General features: G+C 49.4%; 1 protein-coding gene across 2 annotated transcripts; it reads left to right on the top strand.

Annotated features, from left to right (window-relative positions):
• LOC149857650 (glutathione hydrolase 5 proenzyme-like) lies at positions 1-27,824 on the top strand. Of its 2 annotated transcripts, none has more exons than XM_090061914.1 (7): positions 1-315; positions 17,662-17,792; positions 19,997-20,086; positions 24,802-24,997; positions 25,566-25,723; positions 26,847-26,993; positions 27,433-27,824. In XM_090061914.1, the coding sequence occupies exons 1-7, from the start codon at positions 155-157 to the stop codon at positions 27,606-27,608; spliced, it is 1,059 nt and encodes a 352-aa protein (XP_089918040.1). In that variant the 5' UTR covers positions 1-154; the 3' UTR covers positions 27,609-27,824. The 2 variants fall into 2 exon arrangements, with proteins under 2 accessions (XP_089918040.1, XP_089918041.1); XM_090061915.1 differs by having other exon boundaries at positions 6-315; positions 25,563-25,723; positions 27,433-27,819.
• Positions 27,825-27,931: the final 107 nt, after the last annotated feature.

Raw genomic sequence — 27,931 nt, 5'->3', positions numbered from 1 at the left:
ATCTGGCCAGCACTCAGGCAGACGGTCCCTAGAGCTAAGAACTCCCTGCTGGAGGAGCCGCCCTCGGGTGAGGAGGAAGAGTCCTAAACCAGCCTCTCTTCTAAGGGAGAGGAGTGAAATCCACCTCCCTGCTACCCTGGGAGCTGGGAGAGCCATGTCCAAAGGGAAGGTCTGCCTGGTGCTGCTGCTGCTTCTAGGGGCCCTGGTTGCTGTGGTGGTTCTTGCTGTCTTTCTCACTCGACCCTCCTGCACCCCTGGGCTCTACCTGGATGCTGCAGTAGCAGCCGACACCCAGACCTGCTCCAACATCGGCAGGTATGTGAATGGACTTTTCTGCTTTGGGAAGAGTCCTCTCTGAGGGGTCCAGATGATCAGCCAGCCAGATAGCACTGGGGCTTTTGCCCTGTCTCCCCAGTCCTGGATCTAATGAGTTGTTTGTTTGGAGGCAAAAAAGTTAAGCTTGTACATACCTGCTATTTTTTTTTTAATTCTTCTTTTGCATCTTTAATGTTGCCTGCTTTTTAAGCCAGCTGCTGCCAGAAGATACAGATGTTTATGTGGTTGGAACTGGGAGGTGAAGTAGGAGAAATAGGCAGTGCCTTTAATTAACTCCTTCCCATACAGTATTCAGGAATCTTTGTCAGCAACATTTTTTACCTCAGCTGTGCATTTTCTCAGTGGCATGAAAATAGAGTGGGGCAGGAGAGAGGAGCGGGCAGTGTTTCCTAGGGTGGCTGCATAGCAGTGATTCTCAGCAGCTGCTTGAGCAATCGGTGTGAACTGGGACCACAGCAGCATGTAGGGACACGTGGAGTTAACATGTCATGCTATTCATGTAATTCAGTTCTCTGCTTAGTCACAGACATCCTGTGTGTAAGCACTCAGTCAGCACTCCCTGAGCTCCTGTGCCTCAGTGCCTCCCTTGTACACCAAGAATGGCCCCAGCCTCCCAAAGCCAATAAGGTTAAAATCCATTTGATCCTGTGAGGTGCCTGGTAAAGCTGACACAAGGGGAGGTCTCTAGCTCATCCTTCCCATACTGTACTTCCACGCACAGCCTATCTCTGTCCAGAGAGTTCAGATTGGATAAGGAAACCCTTGTCTGTTCAGAACCTGTTGGAGCAGGGTCTCCCCAGGGCTACTGTTGGAGTGCCCTAGTGATACAGGATCCAGGGACAGCAAATGTAATGTCTGAGCTTATTGAAGGGAAGATACGGCGTTTTTAATGTTTCCCATGTACTGCATTTTGTACACACCCTGCTCCTGCTGACATCCCCTGTGGTATCTGCTCTGGATGACAGAAAGTGTTGCCCTGGTTTTTCTGTGACTTGCCCCCAAGCTCTCAGTCCTCTAATCTCTCCGTTGGCAGCTGCACCTCTTTCCTGTGTCCTAGAGTCCCAAGTCATTCTTATTGTTCCCGGTATCTACACAGTTGCTGAATCCTATTGCTGCTGCTGCTTCTGCTCTATCTTGGGAGCCTCCCCTTTCCTTCCTGCACCTGCTACGATAATGCTGTGAGGTGCAGTGTTTCTCACCTTAGTCACCATCTCCTGTCTCCCAAGCTTCTGGAGTCTCCTTCTCCACTCACTTTAAAGGTGCCAGTCCCGTCCCCCTCTTCTCCCACCCTCCAGCTCCTCACGTTCATAGTCTCCCAGGTTGTGCACTGCTTCCTCCTGTGCATGGTGACTGACTTTTTTTTCACGCTGCTTTTACATCTAGAAAAGGCTTCTACAAATCCTTGCATGACAACCAACTACAAACTGCGAGACATGCAGAAGTACACCCCAGGTAAGTACTAGGGCTGTGTGAAATTTCACCGGCCATTTCATTTCAACACTGTTTCGACTCATTTTGAGGTTGAAACAGCAGAATCAAAATGAAAGGAAACGGCCCGATGTAGTGCCAGGGATGGGGAGTCAGCCTAGCTGGGCTGACTCCCTGTCCCCAGCTGATGTAGCGAAACATCGAAACAGCCTTCCTGTTATGACAAAGCAAAACGGAACACCTGTTTTGATTCGAAATGAAATTCGATACTAAACATTGTTCCATCCAAACTCGAAACTCAAGGCAAAACATCCCTGGTTGCATTTCACACAGCCCTAGTTCGTACCTTTGGACATCAGAACGGGGGCACGAAAGGCACCATTCGGAGGGCTCAAGTGCCTCTATACTAATGCTAAGAGCATGGGAAACAAGCAGGAAGAACTCACACTTCTGTGTGCAGATAGTAAGTTCGATTTAGTGGGGCTAATGGAAACCTGGTGGGGCCCTACCAGTGACTGGGTGGTACACATTGAGGGCTACAGGTTGTACAGAAGGGTCAGCGTAGGGAGGAGAGGACATGGGGCTGCTCTCTATGTAAAGGAGCATTATACATCTACCCTCATCAAAATGGGATCAGAAGAGGAGAAAGTTGAGGCATTGTGGGTTAGGATACATGGAGGTCGAGGGGAAAGGGACTTGGTGGTGGGGGTCTGTTACAGACCACCACACCAAGAGGAAAAGCTAGATATGGCATTCTTGAGGCAGCTCTCAGAGGCTGTACTATCTAGGGATGTGGTTGTCATGGGGGACCTAAACTACCCTGACATCTGCTGGGAGGAGCAGTCTGCCAAATCCAACCATTCACACAGGTTCTTAACCTGGGTGCAGGACCTTCACCTAACACAGGAGATATATGGTCCCACTAAGGGAAATGCCTTACTGGACTTGGTGTCGGCTATGGGGGAGGACCTGGTAGGGAAACTGCAGATTCGTGGTCACCTTGGGGACAGTGACCACCAATCGGTCAAATTCACCATATGGCATAGGGTGGGTAAGATAACTAGTAGGGTAGAAGTGCTTGACTTTAGGAAGGCTAACTGCAGTGTGCTTAGGAGTCTAGTCAATGATGCACTGCAGGAGAAGAGTATTGGCAAGATGGGAGTCCAGGAAGGGTGGTCGTTCCTAAAGGAAGCGATCCTTCAGGCACAGAGGGAGACTATCCCAGTACGAGGGAAAAGGGGGAAAGTAGCCAAAAACCTTCCTCGTGTGGAGCAGACAATCCAGGGGAGCCTAAGGGCAAAAAAGAAGGCATGTAGGTGGTGGAAATGGGGAAGCTACCGAGGAGGAGTATACCTACTTGGCCCGCATTTGCAGGGAGGCAATTAGAAAGGCCAAAGCAACAACAGAGCTGAGGCTAGCAACAGAAATTAAAGACAACAAAAAGTCTTTTTTTAGGTATGTAGGGAATAAAAGGAAGGCGCAGGGCAGCATAGGATCCCTACTGAACAAAGAGGAGCAATTAGCGACAGAGAGGGGGGACAAGGCTGAGCTCTTCAATGAGTTGTTTGCCTCAGTGTTCCTGAACAGGGCTCAAGATAAGTCTCCTACTGGGTTCTTAGATGGGCATCAGAGGGACACCAGCCTACCAACTATTGACACTGACTTGGTGCAGTCACTTGGATGGACTGGATGTGTTCAAATCAGCAGGCCCGGATGAGCTGCATCCAAGGGTACTGAAGGAATTGGCCGGTGTCATAGCAGAACCACTGGCACGGCTGTTTGAGCACTTGTGGCCCTTGGGTCAGGTCCTGGAGGACTGGAAAAGGGCCTATTTTCAAGAAGGGGAGGAAGGAGGAGCTGAGTAATTCTAGGTAAGTCAGTCTCACCTCCATCCTTGGAAAGGTCTTTGAAAAGCTTATGAAGGATCATATCTGTGGGAGTCCAGCAGGAAAAATAATGCAGCAGGGAAACCAGCACAGATATGTAGCAGGTAGATCATGCCTGACCAATCTGGTTTTGTTTTATGACAGGATCACAAAATGCTTAGACTCAGGAGTAGAGGTGGATGTCATTTTCTTGGATTTTAGCAAGGCCTTCAATATGGTATCTCATCCCATTCTCATAAATAAATTAAGAGGCTGTGACATAGATGTTTACATGGTCCAGTGGGTGGCAAATTGGCTCAGCAGTCATACCCAGAGAGTAGTAGTAGACGGGTCGGTATCGACCTAGAAGGAGGTGGGTAGTGGGGTCCCACAGGGTTCGGTCCTTGGGCCTGTACTCTTCAATATCTTCATCAGTGACTTGGATGTGGGTGTGAAGTGTACTCTATCCAAGTTTGCAGATGATACTAAATTGTGGGGTGAAGTGCATACTTCAGAGGGTAAAGAACGATTGCAGGGAGACCTGGACAGGTTAGAAAAGTGGGCAGTACACAATAGGATGCAGTACATCAAGGACAAGTGCAGAGTGCTGCACCTAGGGCACAAAAATATCCAGCACATCTACTGGCTGGGAAGTGACCCTCTCAGCAGCACAGAAGCAGAAAGGGATCTCAGAGTCCTAGTGGACTCTCAAGATTAACATGTCAGCCTGATGAAATTATCAGCAAAGCTAACCACACTTTATCATGCATCAGCAGATGCATGACAAATAGATCCAGGGAGGTGATACTTCCCCTCTATGCGGTATTGGTCAGACTGTAGTTGGAGTACTGCGACCAGTTTTGGGCATCGTACTTCAAGAAGGATGTTGATAGACTCGAGAGGGTCCAGAGGAGGCCACTCATATGGTTAGGGGCTTACAGGGCAAACCCTGTGAGGAGAGACTGAAGGACCTGGACCTCTTCAGCCTCTGCTTTACCTTTTGTTTTTCTAATTTCTACCTATTTCCATTCTCACTGACATCCTGCCACACTGTAGTGTCTCTCATTCCTTGGAGTCTCAGAACAGCAGAGACTCCCTATGCCTGAAAACGGTAATTGTACCCAAAAGCACGCTAAGAACTTTTTTCCAACTACTCAGTCTAATAAAAGTTATCACATCTACTCAAAGAACCCTGCCTAATACGACTGATTTAATTCTGGTATTTCCTAGCTATTGGATGTGTTCACTTCACAGTCTTAACTAGTGTGTGGAATGCACCTTCCAAAGGTTTATTTTTTTTAAATGTAAAGCACAGTGTATTCTCTTGGTTACCCAGCAGAGCCACGATTCAGGACTCTCCCTCATTTTTATTTGGGTTCTATTGCTTTGCCTTCTGGTTTTCAAGCATTTAGGGTGCACTGAAATTTGGGTTTTCAACCGGTTCTCTGCAGCAGAGAGCTTCTTTAATGAATCCTGAGATCTCCTGCACCCAAAATGCCAGCAGCTAGGGCTTTCGGATGGGGACACCCAAAACTCACAGGACCCCCAATATAGCTACAAGAGCAGGAGTAGTGCTATGGACTTTCTGTCCCATCCAGTGCCATAGCAACAAAGTTGGGCGCCCAGGGTAAAGCCCACAGCAGCAACCCTCCCTTGCCCCATGCACAAATCTGGGGGGCACCACCCCATGCTTACCCAGGAGCGTAGGCGGAGGGAGAAAATCTTATTTGGGGGGGGGGTTGAGTAAAACTTTAACTTAAAAGATATTTCTACACACACACAGACACTGCCCAGCAGGTAACTGTGTAGGGAAGGGGTGGGGGGAAGGGTCATATAGGGGCAGATTGAGGCCTCTGTGGTGAGGGAGGGAGTGGGGCATGGGCTAGGGTGAACAGGGCCCTGGGGCAGGTCATGGGAGGGTTGGAGCCTGGGCAGCTCATCCAGGAGTGCTGGAGTCTCCCACCAGTGTACATACCCTCGGGGAAGACGTGGAGGGCGTGTGCCCCCTGGATCCGTGCATGGGGCAGAGGCGGGCTGCTGCTGCAGGCTGGGTCTCTGCACCCCGCTGCCTCTGCCCCAGCAGTCACACAACGCTGTGCTCTGGCTGCGCCAAGGCTCCCTGCCTGCCCGGCAATGGGAAGCACATGGTGTCACATGGTTGCTGGGCCAGAGGCAGTGGGGCACAGAAGCAATGGCACTCCACCTATGCCCCACACACAGATCCGGGGTGCACATGCTCCCCATGCCTGCCCCGGGCGTGTGCACAGTGGAGGGAGCCTCCTTTGTTTCTGGATGTGCCACTCAGGCTCTGACCCTCCTACAACCCACCCTGGGGCCCTGTTCACCCCAGCCCCTTCTCCTGCCCCACTCACTCCCTCACCTTGGGGGCGTTGATCTGCCCCCCACCATGATCCTTCCCTTCCCCACCACCTCCTCCTGTACACACTTACCTGCTGGGCACTGCTCCACAGATGGCAGGGCTGGGCTTAGTTCCTGGCCGCTTGTCTGTGTCTGTGCCCGCTCCTCCCCAGCTGCTGCAGCAGCCCAGAGCCCGCACCCCGGCTGCTCTGCGGTGTTGTGCGCTGCCACCGCTGCCCCATGTTTGGTGGGGTTAGGCCCCATAAGCCCCGGCCTTCTGCCACCTATGCCTGGGAGTGCGCACAGCAGCAGGAGCTGCCCTTCCCCTGTCCTCATGCCCCTGCAAAGGAGTCGCTCACGGCTCCGTTCTGCACCCACCCTAGCTGGGCAGCACCTGTCAGTGCCCTTTCACTTTGGCACCTGGGGCAGTTGCCCCGCTTGCCCCACCCTTGCTATGGCACTGGTCATAGAAGTGTATCCCTTCTACACCTCTTCCTATCCCCACCTGACCCCCTCCACAGCTTTACTTCTTTCTTCCTTGTGTTCATCTCTTGCTCCTACTCTTCCTTACTCCCTGCTGCTGCCTTTGACTTTTGCTCAGTTTCCAAAGAGCATTTTCTATCCTCACCTCATCCTCCCATGCCTTTGTTCTATCCCTCCACTGCCTTCTGTTCCTGCCATTAACTTCCTTCCCTACCCACTCCCCATTTCCTTATCTGGCTATTTAACATCCTGACAGATAAAAGGAAACATGATAAAGTCAATGGTGCTTGGCAGTGATGTGGGAGCAGAGCTGGATGTGTGAACAGCAAGCCTTCCCACAGTGGCTACAGCTCCACCCGTCAGATGGAAGTTGAAGCACACTCTGCTTCCTGGTTCACCTGCAGGCCTCAGCCTGGGCTCTCTGATGGCTTTCCATGGTGACTACACCTGCTTTGACCTGGCTTCTCCAGACTGAGCAGTTGTGGGCAAGGTTCTTCCAGTTGTTTCCTTAACCCTTTGCATTTGCCAGACCACTTTCTCTCCATGTTGTCTGTGTATCAATAGAGGGAGCATTGAGACATAGTCTCTAGGTTCTAGGCCAGGGGTGTCAAACATATGGGTAGGCTGCAGAGCCCTGCCATCTGGCCCCCAGTGCTGCCTTGGGGTCTGATCTGTGGTACAGGACTGGTCTGCAGGTGGGACTGGGCCCACAGACTCCCACCCCTTCCTTTCCCCCCAGCATACCTGATCCAGCAACTATGCCAGCTTATCTGGGATCCATGGTGTATGTGGCATGGGCCCCAGAGTGGCTGGAATGGTCACTGTGCAGTGCAGTCTGGCTGGAGTGGCAACCGTACTGCACGTGGTACCTGCCCCAGCAGTTCTGCTCTGGTACTGTACCACACGTGGTGCCTGTTCCATCCAGTGCAGTACCCACACTCCATGCAGTGCCTCCATGTGTAGCGTGGATCCTGGACTAGCTGGAACAGCCATCAGATTAGGTATGCTATGGGGATGGGAGGAGTGGAGGGGAGAGGGTCTGTAGGCCCTATGACCAGCCCCGAGCCATTCATCCAGCCCACAGGGTCAGGTGAGTTTGACACCCCTGCTCTAGGCTCTGCCTAGAGGCACAATGGATGTGAGCAAGGAAAGCCAGGCAAACTTCATCCTTCCTTTGCACTGGCTGCCTGCAACTCACTCCCCTTCTTTCCCTGCTGTGATGCTCCAGGGCACCAGGGGAAGTGCAAGGGCAAAACCCCCAGAAGCATGGAGTAGGAGGCATGGCTTTGCTGCCAGCCTGGGACACTGGGCTGTCACTAGCTTGCCCTGCCTGGCTGGCCCTGAGCTGCCAGTGGCTTGGAGCTGCCCCTGGAGCAGCTGCTCTGGAGCTCAGGACTGACCCTCATGCCCCCTTCCTGGAGCTTCCCCTGGCTGCTGAAGGGGGGGGCAGAGCAGGGCAGGAGCAGCCCTGGAGTAAACTGCTCCTGTTGGGCTCAGTTTGTGCCAAACCCAGATGCATAGGCAGAAAATTCAATCCCATTAACTGCACATGTAAATGCACCTAGTGACTCCCAGCAGCCAAGAAAAGCAGTTGCAGGGAAAGTCTGCTCAGCATTTGCAGTCTGGAAGGGGCATGCTGAGCTGGTCTGAGAATGGTGCATGCCCAGTGTGATGGGCATGGAGAAGCTCTGAGGGGCTGGAACTTGCTTGGTGCAGATTAACTCTTGTAGCCAGAGCTTATTTGTTAAGCTCCCAAGTCTCTACAGAGCAGATGTCAACTGAAAATGATTGATTGGTTCTTTTTATGTCTTGGCTTAGTTGGGGTGAATTTTCATGAGAAGGTGAAAGATGCATTTTCAGCATCCCTTTCTCCAGACTGAAGAAGGGTTGGAGCCTTCCAACAAAATGACTGGAAGATCTGTGTGTGATGCACTGTTTGCTTTACAACCACATATTCCCTAATCTAATTCTTGGAAATAGCTGGACTGCTTCAACTGAAAGCTTCCCATTCCCATTCCCTTCCCTCCTTTCTGCCCCCTCCTTTCCTGCAAAAAAAAAAAAAAAATCCATAGTGCAATGGAAATTTGTAGCCACATCCCTTCTTTTCTCTAAGTGATTTGTTTGCCAAAGTTATGCCATGCCAGTAACAGACAAAAAACCAGAAAAGGTTGTGTTTACTGCAATAACAATCACTTTCAGGCCTAAGAGAGGACAGCGCAGAACGCCTTGACACTACACGCTTGATCACTTCCAGTAGAATCCACTGTCTCTAAGGACCCGCTTGCTATGTCCAAGCTACCATTGCCAGCTCCTTACCATCTCACTCAGAGCTCCCTTGTGGCCACTGTAGTTCGAATCCTGTCCAATCCCGTGACCTCTGCATTTCTGTTTGTGGAAGGATCAACGTGATGCAAGATGTTAAAATCTAAAATCCCTGAAATAAAATCAGCTCTCCTCACCCCTGACCTGGATCTTTTCCAGATCTTGAAATGTTTCTGATTTTAATTCTAAAGCCAAAACTTTTTAAAATAAAGCATCTGCCTGGCTGACAAGGAGCAGTCATTAGTGGCAACCAGTAATGAGAGTCTTGTGACATTACATACAGCTGCAACTCAAGACTTTCTAAAGTGTCTGATAAATGGTATGTAAGACGCATTGTATATAGGCTCTAGCCAATGCTTATTAAATTCAATAGAAAAACTACTGGTTTCAAAGATGGTTGGACCAGATTCCAAGCAACAGAGAAACAGCTGTTCCCTTTGAAACAAAGCTGTCTTAGGCATCATTGTTCTTCGCCCTAATGAGTGGTTCCATCCTAGCTGATGACCCTTCCATTTCCCAGGGACATTTGTGAGCCTGGGGCCACTATGATGTCAATACAACCTTCCAGATTCTTTAGAGAACAAAGCTGTCAGCATGTGGGAAGTACCCTGCCCCTGCTAACATCACTCACAAGTTCTGTGCTAGATTTGTTGAGTGGTTGGTTGCTTTTTTCCCAACCCAGTGGCTAGGAGAGACACCTCTGTCATTTGTCAGAGGAAAGGGTTTTAGTGCTGACTGATGTTTGTCCCTTTGTGTGTACTATTAGTGATGATGGAAGTTGGAGACTGGTAAGGACTGCTGCCTAATGGGTTCCCTCTTTGCCAGTCCAAGGTACTGCTGACCCAGGTGTGAGAGCACACGCAATGAATTGAGCAACGAACATGGACCTGACTGTCCCAAGCCTTTATTTTGTGAGGCTGTAGTAGTATGAAAGCCAGCGCCCTGAATCCTGTGGCTGAGTCCCTCTCCAGCAGTAGGTTGCCTTTCTTGTATCCCACAAAGAGCGCAGATGCAGGAGAAGGCACATGTGAACAACTGTCTTTGGCAGTCTGCACTGCCACTCCTGAGATGCCCTGCCACTCCTGGAGCACTCCTCAGCTCCCCTGCCATTTTAGTACTTGACAACCTTTTTGTGAGCATTAGAAAAGACTTTTCCTTTCAGGCAGGCACATAAGCTTGTATTCCTATTTGCTGCCATCTGCCTTTTGCTCAGGCTGTCTGCACTGAGCTGTGGCCAGAGACCAACCCTCCGCAATCACCACTGTAAGAGGGTGTTTTGCCTGGCTGTGTTTCCAAACTGAGGAAGGGGGTGGTAGACAGCAGGCTGCCAAGGGATTTTTGGGAAGGCCTACCATAGAAGGATTGTTCTCTGTAAGAGAAAGGCAGGGCCAATGGGGATTCAGTGCCACCAGGAATCCCAATGTGACCTTCCCTCCCAGCAGCCAAAGTCTTCCTACCTTCTTAGCACATTCCAAAGAAAGGCTGAAAACTGGCCATAATGGAAGCAAGGCCACCTGGGGCTTTGCTCTTTGCCTTGGAGGTTTAATCTTGTGAATGTGGGAGGCCAGAAGGCCCAGCCAGTCCAGCAGCTCTTGCTTTCATATCCAGCCCCATTCTGAAGCAGGGAATACTCTTCAAAAGCCTCTTGCAATTTTTGAAGATGGAGCCTAAGTCAAGAAGAGGTCTCATCTATGTTTTCATTTTCAAGAAGAAAAATTTTCTGTCATCTTTGGATTTCCAGAGGTCACAGAACAGCCTCAGGAATTCTCCATCTGGTCCCAGGATGAAAGCCCACCCTTGCTGTAGCTAATGTCTGAACTGGGGAGATGGGACACTGAGGGTGGGAAAATGTAGAGGCTCAAATGCTTCTGTCCCAGCTGAGCTGATGTTGAAAAATGCTGAGACACTGCAGTCAACCAGGCGTGAAAAATACTGCTTGGAACAAACAGCCAGGAGGGATTTAGGCTTTAGGAAGAGCCTGGATTTTGTTCCTATCTTGTTCTTTCTCTTGAATCTGTGAGAAATTCCCCTGGATGCCTCTGCAAAAGCGCCTCTAACTGGAAGTGATTAGGCTGCCCCAGATTAAATGTTTACATGGAGTGCAGCCAAGACCACATTTTCTGCTCTGGGGCAGAGCTAGGCTTTGAGCAATGTCTTTGTTAACTGACCTCCCCTGCGTGTCTGAGCTGCTGCTGCCTTTGCTGCTGGTGGCCAGTGCTCACTGCCTGGTGCTGCTCTGCAGCTCGCGGTGGTGCCTCTCCTGCTTTCTGCTGGCTGCGGCTGAGAGAATAGCGGGCAGAGAGAAGTGTGAGGTGGGCAGGACCCCAGAACCCTATGGGCAAATCCAGGCTGGTCATTTTGTAGTTGCATTGATCCACCCTGGCTAGGGGAAAAGTTTCCTTAAAGAGCTGGCTTGCTTGCTGGCCTTCAACATTGCACTTTCCCAAGATAGCACTCCAAGATATTGGCAGCAGCTGAGGTATAAAATGAAGTCCATGTTCTCTTGTAGTGTGATTGTCTCCAACACAGCACACATGAGGGTACGATGTTTGTGCTGGGGTGGGAGGCCTGAGGAAAACCCAAGTGCTATGAGAAATGGTGTTGGTGACAGAAGAGATGGCATCCTGTCCTCCCTCTCTCGGGCCAGTGCCCCTCTGTGTTGTCAGTGGCGAAGGCACCTTCTGGAAATGCTTCTTTGGGCATTTGTACACATGTATGCTTTTAAAAGCCCCCAGCACTGTGTCACATGCATTTGTATAAATGGTGAAATGCATGTCAGCACTGAGAAAATGGTGGCAGTGTACTTTTGAATTAAAACACACACTGCCATTTTCTGTGCGCTGACGCGTATTTCAGCATTCATACAAATGCATGTGACACAGCACCAGGTGTGTCAGCGCGCATGCTCTGCAGACTCGAATCACTGAGTCTGCTCCAGTGCACTGGATTTCCGGTACATCAGAGCAGACAACGGTACGTGTATACATGTGCTTTGAGGAGAGCAGGCATTGCTGCTGTGTGATGGACGGATGCTCTGTTGACCCTTCTCCCTCACCGTGGTTCCATTTAACAGGGGTTTCAGTCAGTAAGAGAGCATGTGAAGCACTTTGGGATCGGCCTGACGGTTCTGTGTCCCCTGGTGCTGAGTTACTAGTGTGCCACCCAGTTAATCAGTGTTTCTAAAATTACATACATTTTTAACCAAACCAGCTTATTTTGACATGAAGAGATGCCTCCTCTCCCCTGCCCTTGTAGGCTGCTAAAAGGAATCACAACAAACTTAGTCCTGTCCTGTCATCACACTGATTTGTCCATGGTAACATCTAGGAGCCCAGTTAAAGAGCAGGATGCTAACCAGGGTAATAGCAAGGAGAAGCTCACATTCAGCACGGCAGATGCAATGCAACAGGCCAGGGTTTGCGGGGTTGGAAGGATGAAGAAGCTTCTGTTATGATATGAAACCCATGTACTACCTGTCTAACACCCACCAGGCAAGATTTTGTCTTCCCTTGAAGGGGATTTCTCTTCCCTTCCTTCCCACTTCAATATGCAATCATTATTTTCATTTTGGGCTGAGAAGCCCTTATTGACCTTAGTGAAAATCAAAGGCTTATTTCAAAAGATGAAATATGTCTACATGGTATTATTCTGGGCCTACTCCTACTTGGAGGAGGGGGAATAAGTGCAAGACCACATTATACAAGATCACATGTCCAGCTCTTCGTGGATGCAGCATTGCTCAAAGCTTGAAAGTTTTGCAATAATCAGATGATGTTTAATGAGACCAGCATTGTGCATTAAGCAAGTATATGGCAACTCAAAAGTTTTAAGCAGGTGATGGAAGCAGTGGTAGCAGGCCACCTGTGGGTGTCTATATTTGATGTATATGCTCCTGCCTCCCCTGGAACATGCTAAGCGCATGTATTTTAAAATAGAGGGTGTTGGCTCTGTATTCCCAGCATGTGCCTGCGTGTGCCAGGATGAGGTGAAGAGATGTCCATAAAAGGACAATTATGTGCTCTGGGGGATTAAGCAATTGCTAGTCTTCTGCAGCGGATAAGCAATTAGTGTTGCACTGAACCTGTCCTTAATCCTTCCTTGGGCTGTGCTATTTCAGGCACAAGGTATTTAAAAGTGCAGGAAGATGCAAGTGATTTATCCTTGCAGCTCTCACGGAGAAGATAATGGCAAGGCATTAGAGGGAACCAGGGAACATGTCTGCTATGGCTTGTAAGCACAGCAATAAATCTGAAATATGGCCATGAACTCATGTGCTGGAATCTGTGGCTGGTTTTAGGGAAGCGTCAGCAATTCCTGACAGTGAATGGCTGTTTTAAAATCTAAATTGTATTATGTCCAGGGATCTGGACATAATAAAAAAATCACAAATTCTCTGATAAAAACCCCAAAATCTGTTATTAAAATTAAAAGTCCCCTGCAGCCCCCACTAGCCCTACTGGTGCCCTCACTCACCCCCAAAGTCATCCCAACCCTGCTGGTGCCCCTCATTGCCCCCACAACAGCCCCCCCCACTCATGCCTCTTGCCCCCACCCACAGCCCCTGCCCCCCGGCTCTGCCGGAGGGGGCCCCCAGCTGCCAGGGCTATGGGGCCAGGGACCCAAGTCTGCAGCTCCCTGCCCCAACAGCAGACGGCTGCAGCAGAAGCAGCATGGAGCTGGCTCCCCCACTGCTCTGCTTGCTTTGGTGGGGGCAGGGCTGGTTTCTGGCCCCCCCCCCAGTGCCCCCAGCCGACCCGCAACCCCCCAGCCCTGCCAGAGGGGCCCCCAGCCCCCTGCAGGCTCCACTTACCTCAGGCTCCAGAAGCGAAGAGTAAAGCTGAGCTGAGCAGAGCTGTGGCTGACTGGGAGTCTCAGGCCCTGCCCTTCCCCCTCACCCTTCCCCTGCAGGCAGGGCAGGGGTTTCCCACCCTGTTTGCAAACAGCTCCTGCAGGCTGAAGCTCAACCAGCCTGCAGAGCTGTTTGCAAAAGCAGGGAATCAGTGGGTTTCTCTGCTAAAAGGAGAAATCTGCATTTTCTCTGATAAAAAGGGGAAATCCATGGTTTTCTCTGTTTTTCTGTGGGAAACAGAAAACCAGGATCCCTGAATTTGTCACATTTAAAAGAATGTTTCCTAGTTGGTTGGAAACCACAAGGGCTTTCTCTAAAAGCAGCCTTTCCCTGCAACTTAGCTCTTGGGTATTCCGCTCCTGACATCAGCTTTTGTATAGTGGTGCTTAAGACACAGACACCTAGACATGATTTAGGAGTTAGGACAAGAAGTCAGGGCCAGAACTTGGCTCTGTCACTGAATAACTGCAGGACTATCAGCAAAGTCCTTCAGCCTCTGCATCTCAGTCCCCAATCTCTAAAATGACTGTAATAACTCCCCACACCTCCCCCTAGGTCAACTCCATTGGTATGTAAGTATAAAAGTACTTTTAACACACACCACCTTTCTCTAAGGAGCCCCCAGAAGTATTGCAAACACTTGCTAATAGAGGTACAGAGATCATTTTGTTTCTGTTTTACAGACAGGCAAACAGAGGCACAGAAAGATTGACTTGACCGAGACCACACAGGATTCTGTGGCAGAGCCAGGTCTGGGAACTGGGTTTCCGGTCTCCCAGTTTCTGTCCAAGAGAGCATGCTTTTTCTAACTTTACATGAGCCACATCTGCTGGGACATCATAGCATGTGGAGTCATTACAGGAGCAAGGCTCCCTGACAAAGAAGAGCCTTCAGCTACTTGTGGCAGGCATTGTGTCCTTCCCATTCTCTTTGCCTGTGATCTGTGTCGCATCTACTATGGGCAAAGATTAATACACGCATGTGCATCTTAAACAGTGGGCTCATCACTTCCTGAGTTGATGGGGGGTGGGAGTGGAAAGAAGGGAATTTCTTTATGTTAGGACGTGGGAGAGACAGAGGTTTCAGCATAGATTTAAACCTGGGGTTTTTCAATCCCCGCTACCTTTTCAAAAGTCTACAGGGAAGATAAAGGATTGTAGATAACAAAGACCAAATAGCAGTCCATGTATATATGTAGGTACATACATACTTCTGCTCCCTGATGCCCACAGGGAGCTGTTTACACAGACATTCCCCAACTCAAATGAAATCTTCTCCTCTCGTAGTTGTCTCCTGGTTGTAGCTGAGCTGATGGCTACTGGCTAGCTCTCAGAGTAACTCAGCTTGACTTAAGCACATGAGTTAAGATAACATTCATAGGAAATACCAGGCTGATGTCTGTTTACAGACAGAACATTCCCTAGTGCAGATCTGGATCCGCATTCACAAAGACTGATGTGAAACAAGTCTCTGTAGGCCTGGTCCTTGTGAGAGACTGAGGTTCGAGACAATTTCCTTCTTTGGTTTCAGGCTTACACTTTCCCAGGATAGCAGTGCATGCACGTGTGTGAGTTTGTGTGCATCTGCCCCGTCTCTATAATGGCAAAGTCCCCAGGGCAGGTCTGGTTGTGGTGACATGAAGTTGCTTCTGTTGACAAAGCCTATTTCATTGTGCCCCTCATAGAAGCAACATGGGCCAATGCTGCATCCTCAGCAGGCAGCAGCTTTCCCAGGACTGCTCTGCTTTCTAGCTTGTGTTCAACTAAGTTTCTCTGTTCCAGGAAAGCCACCTAACGGGAACACAAAGCCTTTCCTGGGGTAATCCCTGTTCTAAACCAAGCTGGATAAAGGCTGGACTACTGCTATGACTCAGATGTAAACTGGCATTGAAACACCTCAGTCCTGGGCCAATAGCTGTGGCCTGAAGGATGCCTGGGAAAATGCTGTACAGTGATTCTGGCAAGCATAGGTGATGCTAAAATGTTCCTGGGGGGGGGGCCACAATTCCACACCACTGCTGCCCCTGCTGCTGACGGGCATTGGGGCTGGCTGGGATGCAGCTCCATGCCCCCCTCATTGACACAGAAATCATGTCACCGCTGCTGCCTTCCCCACTGCTGCTGGGCCCTAGCTCTGGCCAGGCTGCAGCCCTGTGCCTTGCACCCTGCTGTTGGCACAGAAATTTGGGGGGTGGGGGCATGTGCCCCCCACAATGTGTTGGCGGTGGTGGCAGGAATTGGGGTTATCAACTACTTTGCTTTATGTTCCTGATTGGCCAGCAAAGGAACAGTTCAAAGCCTGGCACAGTTTTACCAGCTCTTGGAGGACATGATATGTGTGTATGTTGTGGGGGTGTGGGAATCTTGTTAGTCCTAAAGCCTCAGGACCATAGGTGAGAATAATTAAAAACAGGACCCCAATGCTACTCCCCAGAGTCAAAATCCAGAAGAGAAATAAAAGACTATCCAGCACTTTTTAATTTTTTTGGAAAATCTGTAGTTTTAAAACCATTTTAGCTATCAGTTTTTAGGGGCCTGACTCATGATGTTTGACCTTTTGGAATTAGCCAAAGCTGAACAGAGTGATAGTCAGTCTGCTACCAAGAGCACATAGAGGGAGTGGTATGGGATGCAGTACTGAGAAGAACATGGTTTCTGAACTTGGCTACCATGCAGGGAAGGTCTGATCCTTTCATTCCTTTCATCTGAGGAGAGTAAGGGGCTTTTGAATCATTCTGCAGCTCATGGTGTAAGGGTTTAAACTCATGCTGGAGGAAAGAGCCTTCCGATTAAGCCTCTGGATTGGCGGTCTGGGCCCTGTTCTATCTCTGTGCATGTGATCTTGGGCAGGTCTTACCCTCTCTACATGTGAGTTTCCCTGGAACCCCGGGGCATTGTAAAATTTGTCAGAGTTAAGAATATATTACACAACTGGAAGTCCCAGGAAATCCTGTAAAAATAGCTGTGGATGCCCAAGGTTGTAGTGAGTGGGTTTTGGAACAGATGTTTGAGTACACTTAATCATTCCCAGGCTTGGGTGGTATACTGAAAGGGGCTTAACATGAGCTTTTAATTGGGATCCAGTCTTTGATTGAGCCTGCTTGTCCTGACATAAGAATAGAGTAGCTTCACTCTACCAATGAGGGTATGCTAATGAAGTTGCCCTTGAATTTCCAGCGTCAAAGTGCTCGCGTCCAGTGCAGTTTGCTTCACAGCTACCTATATCTCCTCCTCATACTGAGTGCATCTACGTGTGCCTTTTAATGCACAGCTTTAGTTATCAGGCAGGCAGCCTCCACACTGAAGCACACTTGTGCCCCAGCCAGCGGGGGCAGCATCTACATGTGCAGTACTGCAGTTTTTTTACCTTTTAGCAGGATAGTACTTATATTTACATGTACTATCCTGCTGCGGTGTAAATTGGTTTACTCCAGCCTAATAGGGGCGGACATGTAGATGCCAAGATGTTTACTATGCAACTAATTAGTCAACTGCGCAGTAATTCTCTTGTGTAGATGCGCCCACTGTCAATGAACTTAGAATCAATACAGTGATGCCACTTTAGATGCTAGTGAAGATTTCAAGGCTATGTTAAGTCACAGTAGCTTTCTCATTTGAAGTAGCTCTCTGGTCTCCTTTCCAGTGTTTCCTGAGCCACACCCTTGCTGTGTTGTACCAATCATTAGCAAATTCCGTGGATTGTTCTATGGCTAGTTCTCTGGCCCAAGTAAATCTTGTGTAGCACATAGCATTTCTGTGTGCCATTTCCTTCTGCGGGCCTCAGATTGTCCTTCACTTGTTTCTCTCTGACAAACATTAACTCCTTTCTGGCTGCTCTGACTTCCCCTTTTTTGGTGTAGTTCCACTGCTGCTTTGGGCACTCAGCTACAGACTCCTCTCTCCACCTCAAATGCCCGTTGTGGCCTCTTCGCAGTAGAAGGATTTCACAGGGGCTGCTCAGTGCTCTCCTGGCTGGGTTGGGGTTTGGTTTTTTTAATGCTGTTTTCTCTCCCTGTCACAGAGACATCCTGAAACGTGGTGGCTCGGCTGTGGATGCTGCAATTGCTGCGTTGATCTGCACCTCTGTTTTAAACCCCCAGAGTTCGGGTCTGGGGGGCGGGGTCATATTTACCATCTACAGTGCCACCACAGGTATGGTGAGGCCCTGCCTCTTCTCCAGTGCTTTTCACAAAACACTCCTGTTCTCCTGTGGCATCTGTTTCCATGCTGGTGAAGCCAGTGCTGCTTAAGGAGCCTTTCTGTTATATGTTTCATTCTGAAGGTACACTCCTTTTTCCCAGGCCAAATGATCTGTGCCAGTAGAGCTGTGTCAGACATTTCTTCCCTTACCAGGCAGTGGTGGGAACATTGCAAAGAGTCACAGAGAAAGTGTAGGAAGGAAGAAATTATGGATTAAAGATTTAGAAAGTACCCAAAAAAATAAGCCTGCATCTGACAGTCTAGCAATTGAAAGTTTGAGCAAACCCTGACTTGGATGGATCCTGGGTTACCTGAGATGCTGCATCTGTAGTATTCTTGGCTAGTGCAGGCGAGATCAGAAGGAAAGCATTGACTGTGAGCCCTGATGTGACTGCTGAGGGATGAATGTGGCTGTCCATGTTTGGTATGTTTTCTTAGCTAGAGGTCTAGGCCTAATGCTTTACTGCTTTTCTTTCACATACCACTGGCAAAGGACTTCCAGATGGACATGCTACATCAAGTCATGTGGTTGTAGTACACAACCATCAATCCTTTTGGTTCATGGTGTATGACAGGTCACCAGGGCTTTTGATGCATATACATAGATAGTATGAAGGAGTGAAGGCTTCCCAGACCTTCCATCCCCCCTTTAGGCCACTGAGACAGAATCCAAAGTCCAGACCAAGTCCGGATGTTCGGTGCCCCAGTGGTTGTAGGTAGCTGAGTTTGGCTTCTAGCTCAGTTTTGTGTTCCTGTTCATGTTTTTAATTACTTTGGTTTCCAGAAGTACCTTATCTGCCAACAGAACAAAGCCTTTAAAAATTACTAATTGCACAGGAAGTTTAAAAAATAAATTCACATTCAGTAACAGCCTGGAAATACTTGGGTTTGGCATTGCACTGCAGTTGTGTTGGCAGAACTTTTCACTTGCACCATGGCCCACTAATTTAGTCTTATCCACAAAACCTGCATTTGCTGGCATAATTAACATCAGTCAGAGCAGTGTTAGCCCCTTGCAAGTAGAGGTCTATTGACATGGTGGATATGTATGCTCCATACCAGTGTAGACTCATATCCACAATGCAGCATTCATTTGAGGTTCTGGCACTGTGTTAAAGCATGTTTAACTTTGCTTATCTTTCCTGTTACTGGTGGAAGCATCCCTTAAGTTGCTTCATGAAAGGGGCTGACAGGCTCTCTGTTGCAAGTCATCTTTGCAGCAATCTGGTCTGCTCTAAGATAGGATTTGTGCACATATCTGCCTAATGTTAGGTGGTTGCCAGTACTCATACTGATCTCATGGGCATGAGGTACCAAAGCAACAATGAGGGTACTGGGTGGTGAGGGCTTGCAGGGACTTCCATGAACAAAACACACAGTGGGTAATGAGAGAGTTTGTGGTCTCTGACACTTCTCTTGTGGGTGGGGGATTATCTGGTCTTTGAGTTCTGCTGAATGATGAGTTCCAGATTGGTTGGAGCCTTTTTCTAAAATAAGTATAATCTGGCTTGTGAGAGAGAAAGGTGGAAGGTAGAAGTGAAAGTAGAAGTGAAATAGGACTCGAGAGTTGTCGTCAGGCTGCACTGTGGAAAATATTCAGAATTACAACATTCAGTTCCTTGAATCTAAACATCTGGGGTTTTATCTCACTGTTCAGAAATGTTATAGGATAACTAGAGAGCACTTCAATAACCACAGAATTCCCAGCCACCTGCTCAGGCAGACTTTGCCTCTCTCTGCACTGGCAAACAGCAGAGAGACCACTGGAGGAAGGGATACTGATGTGTGACCCCCGGGTTCTCAGGGCTTCCTATGTTCTTTCCAACCCAATTCAGAGACTGTGCAGCCAAACACCATTACCTGCATATCATGGATTGTGATGGTGCAACTCTGACCCAAGGGCCCAGGAATGTGGGATACACTGTTTTGAAGCTTAGGAGGAAAAGAAGAAAAGGCTTCTTCTGTAAACGCCAAAGTATCTGCAAGGTTTAGCTTTGGAAACAGAAAATACCACAATACATGGGCCAGTGGGCCTCCACCCCTTGCCAGCTCTCTCATGTACATCATGCATGTCATCTGTATGCCTTGTGCTCTACAAATGTAACTTGTGAGATCTCAGGGAAAGACGATCATGAGCCTTCCCTTCTTGTTTCCAGGAGATGTTGAAGTGATTAACGCTCGTGAGCGTGTTCCACTGGGTTTCACCAAAAATCTCCTGGCTGGATGTAAAGACCCCTTCCCAACAGGTAAGTTCAGGGAACAAATTGTCCTGCTCATGCACCTTGATGCCAAGAGAACCCACTGCATGCTGTTGAGAGGGAGAAATTGTGGGCTTTGCTGTCTGATTGAATGGGAAGTCCAGTATCTCTGGAAGCCCACTGCTCTGTGCATTATATCTGTGGTGGCTACTGTTTGTTGTTTCCTGCAGTTGCCTTTGGGCACTAAGGTAAACAGAGCTGTGAAAAGCATGCAGATCCCTCTGCTCTGTTGCGTAAGAAGAAGGTGGAAGGAGACGGAGGAGAAAGGAAGTCCCCAAGGACAGGGGTTCTCAACCTTTTTCTTCCTGAGGCCCCCACATAGCATGCTATAAAAACTCCATGGCCCACCTGTGCCACAACTGTTTTTCTGCATATACAGCAGATTAAAAGTTGTATTAAATTGATAGCTATACATTTAAGCACATACAGATAGTGCATAATAGCAAAAGAAAACAATAATACAGGTACAAAAAATGACAACTGACATAAAATAAATTACAATTATTTATTGTAATTGCCCCTCACTCCCAAGTCACAGCTCTCCCAGCCCTGGCAGTGCCCCACACTCCTGACCTGCAGCCCCCTGGTTCTGCTGAAGCCCCTCACTCCCAGCCTATAGCCCCCATATCCTCCACCCCTGCTGGTGCCCCTCACTCCTGACCCGGAGCCCCTCCCCATCCCTGCCAGGGCTCCTCACTCCTGACCTGTAACCCCCTTCATCCCCTTGCCCTTCCAGAGGTAGCCCTCAGCTGCCAGGGCTACAGGACCCAGCAGCTGCATACTACCTGCTCCTGCCTGACAGGTGCCAGCCACATACGGGAGGAGGTGGCTGCTGCGGCTGGCCCAGCCCCTTCCTCCCCAGGGGTGGCGCAGCCAGAGGGGAGCCAAGGAGAGCCTGCGGGGGATGGAGATGGGAGAATGTGGGCTGCCCACTGTGTGGCTCAGGGCTCATGCTACCCCCCCTGGGGCCCTTTGTGTGCTACCAAGCAGGACCCAATACAGGAGGGTGGAGCAGGGCAGGGAGGCTCAGTGCTACCACTGCCAGAAGCCCCATGCAAGCTGCACCGCCATGGTGAGGCACTCCATGCCCACTCAGCAGCAGTGGGGGTGGTGGCATGGAGTTATGCCCTCCCCTCTGCTGCTCTGGACTCTGAGTGGTGAAAGGCCCCAACCTGAGCCCCCCACCTGGAAGCAGCCAGCGCCAGAGCACTGCTCTTCTGCCTCTTTGTCCCTTAGGTGCAGTGCAGTGGCTTCGGCCGCAGAAGTGGCAGCTGCCAGCCAAGCACGTGTGGAGATTTCCTGCTCCCACTCTGAGGTCACCCCGTGGCCAGCCCCAAAGGGAGCAGCGCAGCAGCACTTACCCATGTCTTGGCACTTGTCCCCAGCAGTGCTGTCTGGCCAGTCCTCAGGCAGCACAGACCCCTGCTGCACCGCAGACTGCTGGTTGAGACTTGCTGCCCTAGGCCAAAGAAACGAGGCAAAAAACCCCTCCTGGCTCTGGTTTGGTGCCAGCCCTCTGAATAGATTGCACACGCTCAGGTCTTATCACTTTCCTAATGCCATCAGCCCCAGCAGCTGCTTTGTGACTGTGCTGTTATTGCACCTGATGAAAGTGCCAAGAGTGTGCAATCCTTCAAGCCATTATGCTTCCACAAAGGACTTGCTCCTGGGCATAGTCACATTTAACTCAATAGTGCTGCGTGCTGGTATGAAGCTTGTAGGGTCAGTTCCAAGGCAGGACACATTAGCTGTCAGTCAAAGGTGACTGCTCAGCCCTTCATTGCTCTTGCACTTGTGTGTGGGCATGTCAGAGTGCAGCTGTACTCTGAGGAGTGACCACAGAACTATCTGGGCCGGGTTCCTGCATGCATTGTTTCTGAGTGCTGCCACCTCAAACAAAGGTGATAGGAGATATCTTTGCAGGTGACCATCCAGCAAGCTTAGCCTCGTGCCTGAGGGCCAAGGAAACTTTCCACGCTTGATCCTGGCTGAGTTTGCTGGTCAGTTAGAGAAGTTCTGCCGGCTAAATCCAGCCCTAGGGTCACTGGGTGACACCCCCTTCTCCTCAGATGCTTCCCCCACTGCACTTTTGTCACTTCTGTGGGTCTGTACAGCTCTGACTGTCTCCACTTAATAAATAGTTGTAGTGGTGCACAAGAAGGCCCAGACCCCAGCACACTCCTTTAGTGCTCCTCAGTGTAGGCCTGCATATTAATAATCAGATTTTCAAAAGTGCTCTGCTCCCACTGGGAGCAATTCAGGTTGTCTGAAAAGTCAAGCCCAGCAGGTTTTATCAGCAACCTCCAAGGAGCTCTGTGGTTGAACCAGGAATGCGACTTTAAAGCTGCATTCCAGTATTGTAACTGTAGGACCATCCTTCCAGTTCATCCCTTCCCACCCTTTGCTCCCCTTTGGGAGGACATGTAAGTCCATCTAGTGCTGAAGCCACTGGAAAAGCTACGCCAGCACCTCCAATGTGGTTGCTGGCGTGGTTGATTCTGGATCCATCCAGAAGTTCTACCTACATAAGAGCCTTCTTGCATTTGTGGCAATGTCTTGTCCTTCCCTAACACCTTCAGTTTGGGGCTTTGACTAGTAGATTAAACTTCACAACCCTCCAGAGAGAAGCTGAGGCTTGGGAAAGACAAGGTCATTTATTGTTTGATAAAGGAACAGGCCCACACTTTTGCTAGCAGGGGATGCAAGAGAACTTGGAAGGGCAATGAAAACCTTGAAGAAGTGGGCTAATTAGCACTGATATTTGGCAGTGCTAATTAGGCAGTGCAGTCATAAAATCATGGAATCATAGAAGTAGGGTCAGAAGGGACCTTGTAGATCTTCAAGTCCAACCCCCCGCCTGGGTGGGAGAAAAGACTGGACTCAAATGAGTCCAGCCAGGTAGTCATCAAGCCTCTTCTTAAAGATCCCCAGGGTAGGAGCCAGCACCACTTCCCTTGAAAGTTGGTTCCAGCTCCTAGCCGCCCTAACTGTGAAGTAGTTCTTGTGGATGCCTAATCTAAATCTACTCGAATAATTTGTGTCCATTGTTCCTTGTCATGCCAGGGGGCGCTAGGGGAAACAATGTCTCCCCTAAACCCTTCTGGTCCCCCCTAGTGAGTTTATAGACAGTCACCAGGTCCCCCCTTGGCCTTCTCTTGTGAAGGCTGAACAGGTTTAGGTCCCGCAGCCTTTCAATGTAGGGTCTGCCCTGTAGTCCCCAGATCATGCGGGTGGCTCTCCTCTGGACCTTTTCAGTGTTGTCCACATCCCTCCTGAAATGGGGCGCACAGAACTGGACGCAGTACTCCAGCTGCAGCCTGACCAGCGTCGCATAGAGGGGGAGGATCACCTCCCTGGCTCTACTTGAGATGCACCTGTGGATGCAGGACAAGTTCCGGTCAGCCCTGCCAACCGTGACCTCGCATTGTCGGCCCATGTTCATCTTGGAGTCAATAATGACTCCAAGATCCCTTTCTGCCTCCGTGCTCTCAAGAAGGGAGTTTCCCATTCTATAAGTGTGCTGCTGGTTTCTACTGCCTAAGTGCAGCACCCTGCACTTATCAGTATTGAAATGCATCCTGTTTATGTCAGCCCACTCCTGTAACCTATCCAGGTCTTGTTGCAGTCTTTCCCTCCCTACTAGCGTGCTCACCTCACCCCATATTTTGGTATCATCAGCAAATTTAAACAGGTTGCATTTCACCCCGTCGTCCAAATCGCTGATGAAGAAGTTGAACAGCGTGGGCCCCAGGACCGAGCCCTGGGGGACTCCGCTGCCCACTTCCCCCCAGGTTGAATATGACCCGCCCACCACCACCCTCTGAGTACGACCCTTGAGCCAATCTGCAATCCATCTGACTGTGTAGGCATCAGTGCCACAGTTGCCTAGTTTTTTAATGAGGATGGGGTGGGAGATGGTGTCAAAGGCCTTGCTGAAGTCTGGAAAGACTATGGCCACGGCAACACCTGCATCCATTGCCTTTGTGACCTGATCATAAAAGGCAATCAGGTTGGTCTGACATGACCTGCCCCTAATGAAACCGTGCTGGTTGACCTTGAGCATCATCCCTGAAGCTGGCCCATCACAGATGTGCTCCTTGAGGATCTCCTCAAAGAGTTTCCCAAGGATAGAGGTAAGACTGATGGGCCTATGGTTGCCCAGGTCCTCTCTATTCCCTTTTTTGAAGATGGGGACCACATTAGCTACTTTCCAGTCATCCAACACCTGGCCTGAGCACCACGAGCGCTCGTAAAGCCATGCCAAGGGCTCTGCGATAACCCCAGCTAGCTCCCTCAACACCCTGGTGTCATGCAGCAGATTCTTGTATGTCACTGCCTGGCACAGCAAATATGTGGGCTAGGTACAGCTGTTCTTATGACCTGCTGCTGAATTGTTGTAGATCTGCATTAATGACCTTCCACTGTGCTTCTCCAAGGTTAGCAATCCCTGTGCTATTGCTTAATGGGACTGGTGGAGTGGCCTGTTCTAGCATTAATTGCAGGAGACAGCTTCTCTAGCAAGGCATGGAGGCCTTGAAGGTCTCTTCTGAAATACTTGTACTAGGTTCCACTTCCCTTCTGTACACATGGTAGGTGGTAATGGATGTCCAGCTGCCTGTGTCTGTAAGCATGATGTGCCAGTGGATCTTTTCAAAGGCTATTGCAGGGGTTATTGCTATAAGACAACATACTTCTGTGTGTAGGGAGCCAGTGGATTGGAATCCCTGGAGAACTTCGTGGGTATGAAGAAGCGCACAGGCGTTATGGCCGGTTGCCTTGGAAATTCCTGTTTGACCCAACCATTGAGCTCCTTCAGCGTGAAATCATCATCCCTCCAGTTTTGAGCACGTTCCTCAATCATCCTATGTTACAGAAAAAAACTAAAGAGTCTTCCATATGGTAAGAGCAGCACATTAAATACAGGTTCGGCGGCTAAGAGTGTGTTGTATAAGCAGCTTCTTGAACTCAGAGCATCGGTGGTGGTGGTGCCTTGTATTTCTGCTATTGAGAGAAGTGCCTCTAATCTTGGAGAAGAGAAGAAACTAGAAATACCTGCATTTGGTCAGCACCATTCCGGCAGCTTGCGCGGTTTGGCAAGAAGAAGGACAGAGGTGTGCCTAGTAGGAATTTAGAGATGGGACAATAGGTGTGTGAAGGCTTCCTCTGCCAACTGAAAGACAAGCTCAGTACAGGAACTATCCTGTGACAGAGCAGGGCCATCCCCTGGGGAATTGCTTGAATCCTGAGCCAAGGCTACAGCCACAGGCGTGAACAAGGGAAGCTTTGCATGAGGAGCATCATGGAAACAGTCTTGTCCATGGAGAGGTGCCATCAAAGGAGTGGCTTTGTCCTGGTAGGGTAGAATGTAATGAGGAGTTTTGGGGCTTCTGGAGACCCCAGGAGGTGCATGCAGAGTAAGTGCACTCTATGAACCTAGCTCTGAAACAGCGGTGTTCTCCCTTAGCAGCCAACTGTTCTGTAAGGATGGAAAATTCCCAAAGGCTGGGGAAACCTTCCATTGGCCAGCCCTGAAGAAAACGCTGACTGAAGTGTCTTTGAAAGGCGCCAAGGAATTCTATGAAGGCGAGATAGCAAACCTGCTGGAGGCTGACATAAGAAGAGCAGGTAGACAATAGTTATACAGTTTTTACCCTTGGATGGCCAAATACCTCACAAAAGGGGGGTAAGCTATTGGCTCCATTTTATTGAAGGGGAATCAGAGAAACAAAGGGCTGGTTATTTTGTGGTGTACTGAGGTGACCCTGGGAGAACAAAGAAAAGCATCCCTGAAATCCTGGAGGTGTGCCCAGTTGGAAACTCCTTGATGAGCCTCAGTTTTTAAAAATGCATGTGGTGGGGTGGAGCAGTCAGTGCTTGATGACACTCTGGCACAGTAAGACAGTGAATCTCGAGGCACTGAAAATGAAAAGGTCAGTTCTGAAAAAAGCCATTGTGTTAAAGCCTGGTGGGCTGTGGTGTCACTCATTAGATTTTTCAAACTAAACCTGCCATGGATTTGAGCCATGGTACCCTGGGGAGACGGTAAGGGTATTCTAACTGAGAAGGTACGTGCAGGGTCAGGCAGACTCTTGCCTTGACTTTTAGAGAGGGAGGGAGGGAAGGAAGGAAGAAAAGGGAGGAAGGAAGAAAGTAGTTTTATCACTTCTGAAAGCTGACTCCATGCGTGCTTCCCCCCACTTACAAGATAAGCTGATGGAGGAGTCCACTGTTTAGCAGAGGAAAGCAGTTAGTTAAATGCTCCCAACTGATTGCATTTGACTGATATCTTATTACTTCACCTGGGTGTGTAAAACAACTCATTAGATGAGCAGCTTTATCCTTACTCTCCCCCCCGGGATTACGTTTTCCTTCTACTGCTCCCTTCTTCCCTACTGCAGCAATGGTAAGGCCTCCATCTAGAAGAATGGCTGCAGTGGCTTTTCCTTGAATAGGTAGCGGGTAGAGCTCAGAGCAGGGCAACTCATGCTATTTCCCTTTCTTTGAGGTCATGTAGGCTATCACTAACTCATTCCCAGGACTGGAGCCTGCAACCCTAGCCTCTGTTTGGTCATGTAGCGGTGGCCACTGCAAAGATGTTTCTCTAACTTCTGGGGCTTGGCACATAAGGGCAGTGCCTTGATGGATGAGAGGCTTCTGGAAATAAATATTCAGCAAACTGGAAGGGGCTCTTCTGCTGCCTTCTCACAGCAGGTATTGATAGTTGACATGCCATTGTCTTCTCTTAAAGGTGGCAATCTGACCAGGCGTGACCTCCACGGATTCAAGGCAGAAGTGACACAACCCTTGAATATTTCTCTAGGCAGTTACACAGTATATGCTCCACCACCACCTGCAGGAGGTTTTGTTCTCTTATTAATCCTCAACATATTGAAAGGTAATCTGCAAAGGGGAGGGCATAGTTTGGCAGATTTCAGCATGGGGCTTCATCCATTCTAAACTGACTGGAAGGGTCAGAAGTGGCAATGTAATAGCACAGTAGAAGTATGAACCTTACTAACACTTGTTAGCTAGGTAGGCATCATTGCTGTCATGACCATTGTGCAGACAGAGGTGGAGGGAACAGAAGCAGAGAAAATCACAGAGTTTATTTTCAAGGTCACAAAAAGAATCTGTGCTAGAGCTAAAATTGGGTTCGAAGTCAAGACTGCCTGTTGTCCAGGCTGCTGGACCAAGCTGCTCTGGTATGAAGAAATTAAGCAGTGGGATTGGGCAGAGAAGCTGCATTTAGTAGGAGGATGGGATTATGATATAAGAAACTGGTGGAGTGTCTCATCGTTGCTCCATTAACCACATTGGTTGACCCTGCTGTCTAGGATTTGACTTCACTGCACAGTCCGTGGAGACCCCCAATAGGAAGATTGAGACCTACCATCGTATTGTAGAGGCCATGAAGTTTGGCAATGGGCAGAAGCCCAAACTGGATGACCCAGATTTCTCTGGTGTAGAAAAGGTGAGCGAGCATGGCAGGAGAAGCAGCCACAGGTGCTAGGTCTCAGGTTTGCCCTGCTGCGCTATCACCTGACAGTGGTAGAAATCAGCTGGATGCTTGTGTTTGTGTCCAGTCATCCTTGTGGATATGTCTCAAGATCCCCAAACATTCTCAGCATCCATCACCTGGCTGCTCCTTACAGCCAGTCTCAGACAAGACTAACGTTGGCTACCAGATGCTGCCACTTTCAAATTTAGCACTACGCTGAGTAACAGACTGCATAAACTGTTTGGAAAGTGGGAGGCTGGTGGAGTGTGCAGCCTCCCACTTGCTTGAAATAAACCTTCCAGGAGAATTGTGAAGACCTATGAGGGGTTCATTAA

The sequence above is a fragment of the Crocodylus siamensis genome, chromosome 9, assembly GCF_052110815.1.
Source record: "Crocodylus siamensis isolate JL-2025a chromosome 9, ASM5211081v1, whole genome shotgun sequence".
NCBI lineage: Eukaryota > Metazoa > Chordata > Crocodylia > Crocodylidae > Crocodylus > Crocodylus siamensis.
This window is presented reverse-complemented; position numbering and strand designations above follow the sequence as displayed.